General features: G+C 33.1%; 1 protein-coding gene across 1 annotated transcript; it reads left to right on the top strand.

Annotated features, from left to right (window-relative positions):
- The first annotated feature begins 5,810 nt into the window (after positions 1 to 5,810).
- LOC144843740 (lysosomal dipeptide transporter MFSD1-like) lies at positions 5,811 to 12,502 on the top strand. Its single transcript, XM_078700656.1, has 15 exons — positions 5,811 to 6,032; positions 6,263 to 6,315; positions 6,489 to 6,601; positions 6,964 to 7,006; positions 7,277 to 7,344; positions 8,229 to 8,337; positions 8,701 to 8,797; positions 9,256 to 9,466; positions 9,642 to 9,698; positions 10,116 to 10,272; positions 10,498 to 10,595; positions 11,036 to 11,148; positions 11,356 to 11,467; positions 11,901 to 12,000; positions 12,326 to 12,502. Exons 1-15 carry the CDS (start codon positions 5,861 to 5,863, stop codon positions 12,383 to 12,385), a joined length of 1,563 nt encoding a protein of 520 aa, XP_078556782.1. The 5' UTR covers positions 5,811 to 5,860; the 3' UTR covers positions 12,386 to 12,502.
- Positions 12,503 to 12,704: the final 202 nt, after the last annotated feature.

The following is a 12,704-nucleotide window of genomic DNA, read 5'->3' as shown; positions in this document are numbered from 1 at the left end:
TATACTGAAAGTACTGTACGTGTGTGAAATTTACTGCGACGTGACTGTGTATTTTCATTACCAAAAACTGTTTAAAAAACAATATAAGCCTACATTTATAGATACATACGGATGTAATAGTAAAATTTAGAAAAAGGAAATTTTCAACATCATAATATATTTTTCTTTGATTCTAAGATTTATTTCTCTGAAAGTCGCTCAGAACAATAGAGTTAATAGACCTGATAATCCAACCACCTCCGATCACTGATTCCGCAGATAATGCGAATTGAATGACTTTATTAGTCCAGTGAATTTTATGCGTGATTTATTTTATCGTGGTTGTGGGCCTACCATTTATTTTTCAAAACTAAACAAAGTGTTTTCTTTCCATACCTCGACGAATAAATGGAGTTTAATAAATGTCATCCAATATTACCTCGACGAATAAATGGAGTTTAATAAATGTCACCCAATATTACCTCGACGAATAAAAGGAGTTTAATAAATGTCACCCAATATCAACATGACCTTTAGTAATCAAATAATCAATAGAAAAAATATTTGCAAAACGATTGGCTATATTTCCGTCGCGACTGACAATAACCCTACGTACTTAGTTTGTTATTGGGCTTGTGTTTATTTGCGAAATACATTTATTACCAAGTACACAGCAGTTAGATTGGTAGGCTTATTTGTGATTGATTGATTGGCATAAATACATAAATACAAAAACAATAAAACGATAAAAATACAGTTTAAAATTGATTAAATTGATTATATCTATACATTCTCTTGATTTCAATTGTCATACTATCCGTGAGTACATAGGTTATTCAGTCAAATGTAAAGAATCGATTTAGTGGTCAATTTTCAGCTAATTAAACTTCTCATTTTACTAAGTTTATGTAAAGCGTCCATATTGTATCTCAACCCCGATCTCAACTCTTCGTTACTCTCCGTGTATTTATAGTTGTCGATACTAAATCCTCCATATTGTGTGATTGTTAAATGTTAGAAAAAGATGTCGTCGACTGTCCGATCAGCAGGATGTTGTTCCGTCGAATGTGCGGTAACAAGTTTATACTTTGAAACCAAAAGTCGTTCATTCACCGTGAAAATGTATTGAGTTCAGTGACTTTTGGTCTCTTGACGTTTATTCATTTGAAACTGTAGGCTGTGTTGTTGAGTGCTTTATGGTTTATATGGGTGAATGGTTCCAAATGACAAAAGGCTTAGCACTCTGGACATTTTTTTATTTACTTACCGGGAAAAATCGTCATCATACAGTTGGGAAAGTATAATATAAAAGCGTATGTTGTAGTTTGTTGGTTGTTTACACTCAGGTGGGTCGTCAAAATAAATATTAACTTTCCATTAAAGATGTCTACGTATGCATGTCTGGTATCGGGATTGGTTAATCGCTTGTAATGATGATAAGACCTTACGGTTAGTTTTGACTGAGGCTGATTTTATTATTGTGTACTACCAGTTTGTGAGTTTATTGAACACATTGCTTGCACATGATTGTAACAGAATTCCCCAAACAGACTTTGAACCTAAAACGGATGGCAAGCGGATTACGACACTCACAAGAAGATCAAGTGTACTGGTACGTAAAACAATGTATTATTATGTCATAATAATCAGTGAGTATTTGTTGATAGTTTATCATTTTAATATACAAACTCATTAAACAAACCGACACATGAGAAATTACCAGTCTGGATGATGGTGTTAGCCTGTTTATCCAGGTAGGTTTGCTAGGTATGCATGCAATATTGCATAAAACGATTAGTGGCTTCCATTCTGGGAACTGAACGTATCGTACGATTAATTTAATAGTTGTACGTATACTATAGAGTGTAAGCCTACAAGTTGATTAGATGTCGAGCACACGTCGGAAACAATGTTCTAATTAACTAATATTAAGTTGTTTGATCTTGTCTGTGTGATTAAGTGTCTTTCGTACCTCCCTTTGATTATATTAAATTAACTTAATTGTGGATCGTAGAGTTGTTTAATGTATGGTTTTGCAAATGTTTGTACAATTTTTGAATAAAATTGTAATTTACCAGTATGCCTTTATTGTAATTAGCTTAGGCCTACTTCAGACACTCCATGTTAGGCAGCTAGTTCAAATTCATTCTATTTCCTGTATAAGGAAGAAATACATAAAAATAATGAGTCTTATAACCTATTGCCTCAGCACCCGACTCCAAAAACTTGAATGATTTTCTCTTTATATTATTTTTCATGCATTCAAATCAGATGCGCTTCTCGCAAGGAAAATAGCAATAACTTTAGCCCTATACCATGCATAGACGTACCATTAATTGCTAACATTAGCCTATCTATAGGTCTAAGGTATAACAAGGAATATTCGTGCCGATAGTCATTAATTGTTATTGTTAGACCATACTTAAATGAGGTTTATGACAATAAAGATAGATGTGATGACGAAATTTCGGTTTGCATTTATCACTCAATTCACGTATGGTTGTAATTAACAACATTCAGTGGTAACATTATGACGTATGGTTGAAATTAACAACATTCAGTGGTAACATTATGACGTTTGGTTTAGAATTCCCAGAAAGCAGGACGATAAGCAAATTCATTGAACTCGTCTGTATACCTGTCTTATGGTGAGTCTGGTATTCGATAGACAGACTCACGGGAATGCTGGATTTGTCATGGTGAATGTATCGTAAAGAATGTACTGACGGTCCAAAAGGTCTAAAGCACTAAATGTTGTTTTGAATTGAAATATTTAACTTCTTTCTCGGGATAAACAAATTATGAGTGTGCCTAATAATGTGAACATTTTATAATTTGTAAACCGGGTATATGTTTTAAATGTTGTCACTTATGCGACATAGTCACCATGTGACAACATTTCAGTCATAAATTGAATTTAATGTTTTAAATTAAGTTTTAAGTGTGATTTGTGTGACAAGTTTACGTTGCAAAAACTTCGTTTATACTCGAAATCGAAGAAACTTAAAACTGAAATGACTTACAAAGAGAAGAAAACTTAAAAGTATACCTTACGAAAGTTCAACACAGAATAAGGGTACATTGTGTCATCATTTGGAAGACATTAATTTTGTGTTGATTAAGCCCCCTAGCTGATTGTTGATTAGATCCCCTAGCTGATTGTCGATTAGGCCCCCTAGCTGATTGTATAATAAAATACAACTGGCTATATATAGAAATATTGGTTTCGTTCGTAGACAGTATGTTCAAAACTTGTCACCAGTTAATTCCTAATTTGTTTTTATTTTCATTACAAATTCAATATTTTGTTACAATTTTATTTTGTTTATTACATTTAATTTTAATTGAATTACAGGTTGATCATTTCATCTGATGACACTTGTTAGACCTACTTTAATTCAAGAGGACACTAAATCTAATATATTTGTGTGATATAGGCTTATATCAAGACTGTTCAAGTATAACATGGTTAACTAGATTTATGAATAAATATGCAGTAAAGAAATCGTCAGAATTAAAATCCAGACTTGAACTCAACATAAGACGCGGAACACGAATGATTTATAATAAAGTCCACCGCTAATGACAACAATGATTAATTTGTTGCGCATAAACGAAAACCAAGATTTAAGTGCATGTCAATAATATTGTCCGACGAGGTAGTGAGTTAGTGGCGAAGAATAAGTTGAAGCAGGGATAAGTCATTCCTGGTTGAAGTCTATAATTTCTAAACCAAACCCATTGTACTTATAGTTTTAGCGTGCATCACCGGTACCTTTTCAAGGCAGTGTGTGCATTTTTGCAGTCCAGCACGGAAGCTGCACGTAACGTTTTCAAGGCGCAGTCAATGAGCGTGCGTTTTTACTGGAAGAGTCACGTGAGTGTTTACGATATTCAGGATGCTGGCCAATACGTCTGCAAATGATACCAATTGCCATGCGCGACATTATTCGTTATATTTAACACTACTTCTGTCAATATTTGGAACAATAATAAACCTTCTGGTCATAGTTGCGTTCGTGTGCCATCGCAAGCTCCGCAGACGTATGCATAACCACTTTCTGATTCATTTTTCTATATCAGGAGTTTTATTCGATATAACCATAATTATTATTTTGATTGATAGTATTACCTGCTCATTTGATCAAACTTTACGCGCGTACCTAATTGGTCTTTGCTTTTCCTACGGAGTCTTTTCAGACCTTCAACTATTAGTGATTGCGTGGGATCGGTACAACGCGTTGACGTACCCATTTCGGTACCCCTACATTGTAACATTTCGACGTATTGTAGCTTTAATGACAATCCTGTGGATCATATCTTTTCTATGCGGATTTTTATATCAATCGCACAAATACGTGGATAATTCATTTTCGTTTGCTCCTACGTTTATTTGCATAAGTGAATGGATATTACTGTTATTTACGGCTATAATTCACATACGGGTATTTATTATTGCAAAACGTCACGCTGTAAGAGTAAATCGAGGAATACCGAATGCATTTAACGCCGAAGATCATGATAGACACCTGGGGTCCTCGTTCCGTGGATTAGCAGCTGGGTATGTGAACAAATTCAAAGAACTAGCCGAACTAAGAGCTACATTCACTACCTCTATGATTCTTTTAACTTTTATTATTTTTTGGATTCCATCTTTAATACGTCTGACAATAGTAGCGATGCAAGGTGACGAGTATCAATATGATAGCAATAGTGCCACTTTTCAAATTGTCGCAAACATTCTTTGTGTGGTGGGCACAGTTATCAACCCTTGTATATTCTCTCTGAGAAATCATGATTTTAGAATTGCTATCGGAATGCGAAAACCTAGTTTGAAGCAAGTTGTGTCCAGAAGAGTTCATCATAGACAACAAACGAACAGCAACGAAACTATATCGATGTTATAATGAACTCTGTTCACTTATTAAATAGCTGGCCTAGCTGCGAATCCTAATTTTAAATTGCTGCTCTGTGTTTATAGCTTGCTTGTTCCCACCTAGGACGTGACGCAACGCAATGACGTCGTACGCGTAACGCAAGTAATTTGATCAAATCACAAGCGACAGTTCAGAAGTCCGTCGCTTGCTATTGGTCAAATTGCGTGTACGTCCTTCTTGCGTTGAGTTTTAAAATATTGCCTTATAGCATTTATAATAATTTGATATTTTTGGTATTAAGAAAAGATTGGCATGTATTATATATGAGCTGGAATCATTTTTGAGAAAATACTATAAAAAACAATCAGCACAGCTACTATAGAGACTTGGAAAGTATAATTTAATAAAATGTATCTTTAGAACTTCTTTTGAACGGTGGCTAATAAATATAAATTCTCAAAACAATAGTTTATCCAATTTTTGTGATGTAAAATGAATATTTTAAACACCTGTTTTTGTGACCTGAAGCGATGGGGACACCATTGAACACAAAGGTGCGAAAGTGTCTGGTACAGGAATATTATCGTTGTTACACGTTTTTTAATTGCTGTTGTTGTTGTCTACACTATCAAACTTTATGTGACAAAAAAAAAATGTGATGTGCCCAAATATGGACATGGTGGTGGTCATATTTGGGCATATCACGACCATATTTGGGCACATCACATTTTTTTTTTATAGTGTAGACAGATATATACCTAAATTGCAAAATATTATGATAAAAAAAATGTCCTTTTTAAAAATAAAATTAAATTTGATACATTCTCGGTATTTAATATGGGTACGGTCTGTGTGTCATTTTAAATTTCTATCTTATCATTGTGTATGCCTCATTGGCGCTTCATACGAACACGAGAAGATCACGAGATTGTTTATTGTTTTGGTTCGCGAGGCGACCCGACAGTTCATTCAGTTATTGTAGGGCCTAGACTTTTTAAACAATAATGAATGAATCTGACGAAACAAAACCACTACTAAGTGGCAGATCAGATAGAGTAATAGATGAATATGATGACGATGTTAAATTGACAGGCTGTGGAGCAACTGCTGCTTGTGATCCAAGGCAAACTTTGCACCGATTTCTCGTTTTGATTTTGATATGCTTCCTGAGTTTCGGTAAGCCCGCCCGGTTTGTTCATGTTTTCTCCCGCAGGTTGTGTAGGCTATACCTAGGGCTAGGCCTAGCTACCTATTAGTAGGCCTATATAATGCCACTCGGCCCTATATAGTGTCCTAATTTTAAAGATTTTATAATTAATTATATGTAAATTAAACATGATGTTTGGTAGTCTTAAATGCTTTGTGTCCAAACCAAATAAAATAATATTTTCATTAAATTTTTGTAGGCAGCTATTTCTGCTATGACAACCCAGGTGCTCTACAAACAGAAATAAAATCGGTAAGTAATAAAAAAAAAAGTCCATCACTGTCGCCCCCCCCCCTCCCCCTCCTCATGACACATAATAATAACATAATGTAAACATAAGAACAATTTTATAATCAATCACAAAATAAAAAAAAAACAACACAAACTTAATTATTGTAATGTTTTTATTGAACATTTATTTACAGGCAATGGGAGTGAATTCAAGTCAATACATGCTTCTGTATTCACTGTATTCCTGGCCAAATGTCATATTGTGTTTTTTTGGTGGATTTCTCATTGACAGAGTATTTGGAATCCGGTTGGTTAACATTTGTGTAATAATGCTGAATTGAATAATATTAATGCAATTATAATTTCTTAATAAACTTTATGTAGAAATACTATGCTTGCTGCCCCACCCAATTGTTCCCAGGTACATCTGCTATGACGCAATATACCACCAGGAAACATTCTCATTAGCATAGCCAATTGTATTTTTCAAGTATAGCAAACAAACTTATATAATAATAATGATATACAAAACTATGTTTCCTACTCTAAATTAAGATTTATGACTACTTGTGCTCCCTCACAAATATATTTAAACCATGGACCTATAAATGTATAAGTTACAATTTATAGGTACTTACTCAATACTCAACATAAAGTTGTTTTTTATAGATTTGGTACGATTGTTTTTGGCATGTTCGTGCTTATAGGACAAGTAAGTCTGAAAATTTATATATTTTTATATTGTATAAAAGAATTACTCATTTAGTCATAGTAACCTAGGTCGCTAGGTTGTTTTTCCTGACCTGTTTTATTGTTTTTTTTTTCAAATAAATGAAATGAAATTACTAATTTTACTGATTTATTGTTCAATTAAAGATCATTTTTGTAGTGGTTATTTACAGTATAAATTAAGATGTAAACAAAGTTCAGTTTAACTACATCTCTTCAAACATATTTAAATTTTCTTTTCTTTTTATTAAAGTGTATTTTTGCTCTTGGTGCATCGTTAAATAGTTATACCGTTATGGAAATTGGAAGATTTGTTTTTGGGTAAGTAGGCACACACAGTAATGCAGCCTGAGTTCATTCTCAAGTTAAGTGTGGGTTTTTGACAGTGATTCGGCTTACTGTTATATATGTGGAAAAACAAACAAAACATTTTGGCTTGTGGCGCTCTGTAAAAACTAGAGATAATCAATTCCAAGAGATGACCGGATTTGAATTTTATTTAAAATGGCGGCATCCAATTCCTGATGACACCCATTATTGTGTTGTTTTACTTGTCATGCCTTTGTTTATAATATTCATGTTCTTGAACATTTATTTTGATAATAAAACATACGGTTATAAAGTATATAAGTATGAATCCAAATATATTATCATGGGCCTACATAATAGATAGAAGTAAAACTTGTCTCACTAGGACCCAGAACAAAGACCCTAAAATACTGTAATCATCTGAATGCCCAAATTCCTCATTTTGGTAATCGGTACACTTCAAAGGGCACATAAACACTGTTTCATCGGACTGGATGTCAGTATGCATGCACTTAAATGGAGAGTGGATTAGTTAGACTGTACCAAATATAGTCATTATTTTCAAGTTTCACAAAAGTGTTGCATAATTGGCATAACTTTAGTTTATAAATAGATATAAAGGGTTACAATATGTACTACTTACTAATACTATTCAACACTGTTGACAAGGAAGTCATTGTAATTTGTCCCATTAATAATTTTATTACCATTTTATTGTTATTACAGTATTTTACAGTATTCAATTGTTATTATATCCTCAAGTGAACTGAAGAATCAATAACTATCAATACGTATCATAGAAAATAATTTCCAAGATGGACAATTCAGAAGACCTAGGAGCTTGGACTATTGGTTTTAATTATTCCAAATCCTAATGATACTTGTTTTATTAACAGACTTGGAGGGGAGAATTTAGCAGTGGCTCAGAACACATATGCTGTTAGTTGGTTTAAAAACAAAGAACTGAACATGGTCTTTGGTCTTCAACTTAGTTTCTCAAGAGTTGTAAGTTCATTTTTAAATTTAAAAACTACAATATAGTGTTCTCCTGCTTGAATAAACCACTTGACCAAATCATTTTCAATTATTTCATTCACAATGACTCTAAAGCTCTGTCTACACTATCAAACTTTATGTGAAAAAAAAATGTTATGTGCCCATATATGGACATGATGATGCCATATCACTACACTATTAATTGGGCACATCACTACCATATTTGGGCACACTTTTTTTCCCAAACTAGTTGGATAGTGTAGACAAAGCTTTATGATTCACTTTTGTGTTAACATTTCTTGATACAATTGAATAAATGTTTATTTGAATTTATTAATTTAAAGATTTGATTTGATTTTGAAATGATTGCAGGGTAGTACAGTTAACATGAATGTTATGAAACCGATTTATGATGCCACATCAGACGCTTTGCCTGAGTACAAGAAGTTAGCGATTGCTCTGTGGGTCGGTAAGTTCGTTGAACTTATGCAGTAATCACACTTTATTAAAACATATCAATAATTCACAAAAAATATGACATCAATTCAATTTCTTTATTCATCCTGCGTGAGGCAATTTCAAAATGATAATATAAGTAGTTCTTTGATAGTAAACCAATAAAACTTACGTTTCAGCATGTTTTGTTACTATTTTGAAATCCCTGTATATTTGTTTAGTCGTTAACATTATAACTTGTGTGAACCTTGTTTATGGTTCGTCACTGCTCTTTCCTTTCTAACTGATTCCATCGTCCGTCACGCCAGTCTTGTTATTTTCATTAGGTGCTGCTTTCTGTATCCTGTAAGTGATATAAGATAATAAGATTTATAAAACACACATATCCACAAAGTGCTCAAGGCGCTTAATATAAACAACAAGAAATGTTCCTTTCTAACTGATTTCCTAATCTCCCATCTTGTTCGTTAGGTGCTGGTTTCTGTATCCTGTCATTGATATGTGGTTTAGCTTTGTGGTTCTTTGATGCAAGAGCTGCTCGCATAACTAAGAAAGATTCCGGTGAAACTGGAGAGGTCATCAAATTGAGTGATGTCAAGGATTTCCCGTTGACCTTGTGGCTTATATTCATAATATGTGTCACATACTATGTTGCTGTGTTCCCATTCATAGGTCTTGGAGTGTAAGTACACATAGATTAGATTTTAGTACACATAGTGGAGTTTTAACTTGGTAGTATGTATGCTTGGCTATCAATACCAGGGTTAAAATACTGTATGATTCTAGCAAAGCAACTCTCATTGCCAAAGAATTTCCTTATATATTTGTGTATATATTTTATTTTTTTGTATTTTTAGTATATTTTTTGAGGACAAGTGGGACTTTTCAGCAGCAGATGCCCTTTTAGTAAATAGGTGAGTGTAATGCTATACATCATTACATACATGCCTTGCAGTCATACCTCTCGCACCACACCACACAAACCAACCATTTAGAGTATACCTACCATTCCATGGTACAAATACAGAACGGTAAAATATTTCATTACATTTAAAAAAAATGTTTTATTGCGTATCGTCATCGTAGCCAATGCTGATTTACAGATATTTACATTAAAATGCATAAAATTGAGGATAAAAGTACAGTAAAAATGGTAAACAATTAAACGTTGATCTTCTTGTTTTTTGTCATTAAATTTTATTGTAAAGTTATATAGTAAGCGTCTATTAATTCGTAAACAATTAAACCACAGAGAAACATACGGAATATAAATTTATAAAAAAAATATGAATAAATTCTTCACAGCAAATTGTACTTATTAATTTTTTTAGTTTGGTATATTTCATCTCCGCTGGAGCATCTCCTGTATTTGGTGTTGCTGTTGATAAGACCGGTAGAAACATTTTCTGGGTTGTGTCAGGCGTTGTACTTACAATTGTTGCCCACTTTATGTTAGCGTTTACATTCATCAATCCATTTGTCACAATGGTAGGTATAATCATTTACATTACTGTACATTCTGATTGTTGATATAAAGTTTGCGGTACACCATGTGTATTAGTTCTGAAAAAAACTGTTGAGTTTCTTGACGTTTCGATCAATATGCTTTGATCGTCCTCAGGAGTGAGAATGTACATTCTGTAACAAATTCTCATATTACAGAAATGCAAACATTATGAACATTGTTAATAATTACTGTTTTGTCCTTTTCAGAGTGTAATGGGTATTGCATATTCTTTACTAGCTTGTGCCCTGTGGCCCATTGTAGCTTACATCATGCCTGAACATCAGTTGGGGACATCCTATGGATTGTGAGTCATTCAGATACCTAATAGAACCTCTATTAAAAGACCCAATAAATTGTTGTCCCCTGAATAGCTGTTTGCTAGTTTTAAATCATATAATTGCTAAGCTCATATTTGTTATATGTTGCAGAGGCCCCTCGAGACTAAGGCTGTGCCTTGTAAGGAGCCTCTGGGTGAAATATTGAATAAAAAATCATATAATGATGTTGAATTGGACATTTAGAATGTTGTCAAATCCAGAATTATGTGTATTTCAATATAAAGCTCTGTCTACACTATCAAACTAGTTTGACAAAAAAGTGTGATGTGCCCAAATACGGTAGTCATATGCCCAAGTATCATCATGTCCATATATGGGCACATCACATTTTTTTGTCACATAAAGTTTGATAGTGTAGACTGAGCTTTACTTATCATAATGGACTTTGTATTTTTGTGTATTGCAGCATGCAATCAATTCAAAACCTAGGCCTTGCTGTGGTACCAATGATTGCTGGGAAGATTCTAGATGAAAGTGGTTATCTTATTCTTGAGGTCTTCTTCTCAGTCATGCTTTGCGGTAAGACACTCTGCTTTAACAACATAATACCTACAGTATGATGAGTAAAAGTTGTCATGTATTTATCCAAGCAGTACCCAGTGGCGTAACGCTTTTAGTTTTTTCAATGATTCTTATATTTATAATTTTACATGCCGTTATTTTGTTTGTTTTATACCTACATAAAAGTAAATCATTTGTAAATTCTAAACAATTTTGTTTTTTTAGCTTCCTTGATTGCCAGTTTAATTTTATATTTAGTCGACCAATCGGAAGGAGGATTTCTAAATATGTCTGCAAAAGAACGAGAAGTTCAAAAAGCAAGCCTTGCCAAACGAGAGTAAGTATTTAACATTTTAAATCATAATAATAATTAATGTTCAATCACTGGTTTTTGTTTTCCTCATTTTTATGATATTTTTTACTACTACCATGTGTGTATTTGTTGCTTTTGTATTTTACCCCTTGGTGTCATACTATTTGTATTTTACACATTTTATTATATTTTTTATGTTTTATATGCGTGACAAGCAAGACAATTTTCGAGCCAGAGTGCTTGACAGCATAAAAATAATTTTCTTTTTTAAGTTAAATCATTATATCTGTTTGGTTTGGTGTTTTTTTCTATTGAAGTGAATAACTTTATTAAAACTGCAAAATAGGCTGTTTAAAGTCTGATTTTATCAATCTAATCTTCATTTTTCATGTGTTTGAGAGACAATGAATTTTAAGAAAAAGTTATAGTGTATTTTACTGCCTTTTTTTTTTACAAGACTTGAAAAAGAACTACCATCACATAGTATTACATCACCTATTCGGCCAAGAAGTGCATTTGCTCTTAGAAATCGCTATCTTTCACGTATTGGTGCCAAGGTAAACACACTGGTTTTTATTGAAACTACAATATTAATGTTAATATGTTTTAAGTTTTGTGTCCGAGCAGTTCAAGGCTCATCGACCGTAGTTCTGGTGGTAGAACAAGTCTTCACATCTGGTGCACTTTAAAGAACCCAGTTCATCTTTCGGAACAGTAAGGGTTTACCCCGGTGGTACTGTTCCATCTCAACTCCTGTTGTTTGTGTTCCTGCTGTTGGTCCACAGAAGACCTAATCCGAATTGATTATAACTACAAATCATTGCGGTTTACAGTATTTCTTTTAAAAATTATATGCAATCAAATTTTCTTTTATTTTTACAGTTACCTGATCATTTCAACCCTCATGTCAAATCTTTGTCAAGACATGGTGTGCTCCAGTAATGATGACTGTACTGCCATAATAATTCATCCTCATTTAAATTCACTTAGTACAGTACTTATTTTATTAGTCTGATTTCATTATAAGCCAATAAAAACATAACATTTATAAAAAAAAACATTGTTTTTGTGTGTACAACAAAATCCTGTATTTATGTGCATGTATGGAAAATTGTTGGCCCTTTTATTTTTCGACAAAACTGGTTAATATGGCTCTATAAGATGATATAAAGCAATATATGTGCATATATAGCCATATTATCACAAAATAATTGAATTTTAAAAAGTCGATATTTTGGGCATTTTTTTTTTAAAAAAACCA

The sequence above is a fragment of the Antedon bifida genome, chromosome 5 (genome assembly GCF_963402885.1).
Source record: "Antedon bifida chromosome 5, ecAntBifi1.1, whole genome shotgun sequence".
NCBI lineage: Eukaryota > Metazoa > Echinodermata > Crinoidea > Comatulida > Antedonidae > Antedon > Antedon bifida.
The sequence above is the reverse complement of the archived record's forward strand: the minus strand, read 5'-3'. Positions and strand labels throughout refer to the sequence as shown.

Bases quoted from the DNA above. Each gene is read 5' to 3' on its own strand.
- LOC144843740 (XM_078700656.1), top strand. From the start codon at position 5,861: ATGAATGAATCTGACGAAACAAAACCACTACTAAGTGGCAGATCAGAT. The intron at 8,798-9,255 runs GTAAGTTCGTTG...CTTGTTCGTTAG, and splicing joins AGCGATTGCTCTGTGGGTCG to GTGCTGGTTTCTGTATCCTG. The intron at 11,149-11,355 runs GTAAGACACTCT...TTGTTTTTTTAG, and splicing joins CTTCTCAGTCATGCTTTGCG to CTTCCTTGATTGCCAGTTTA.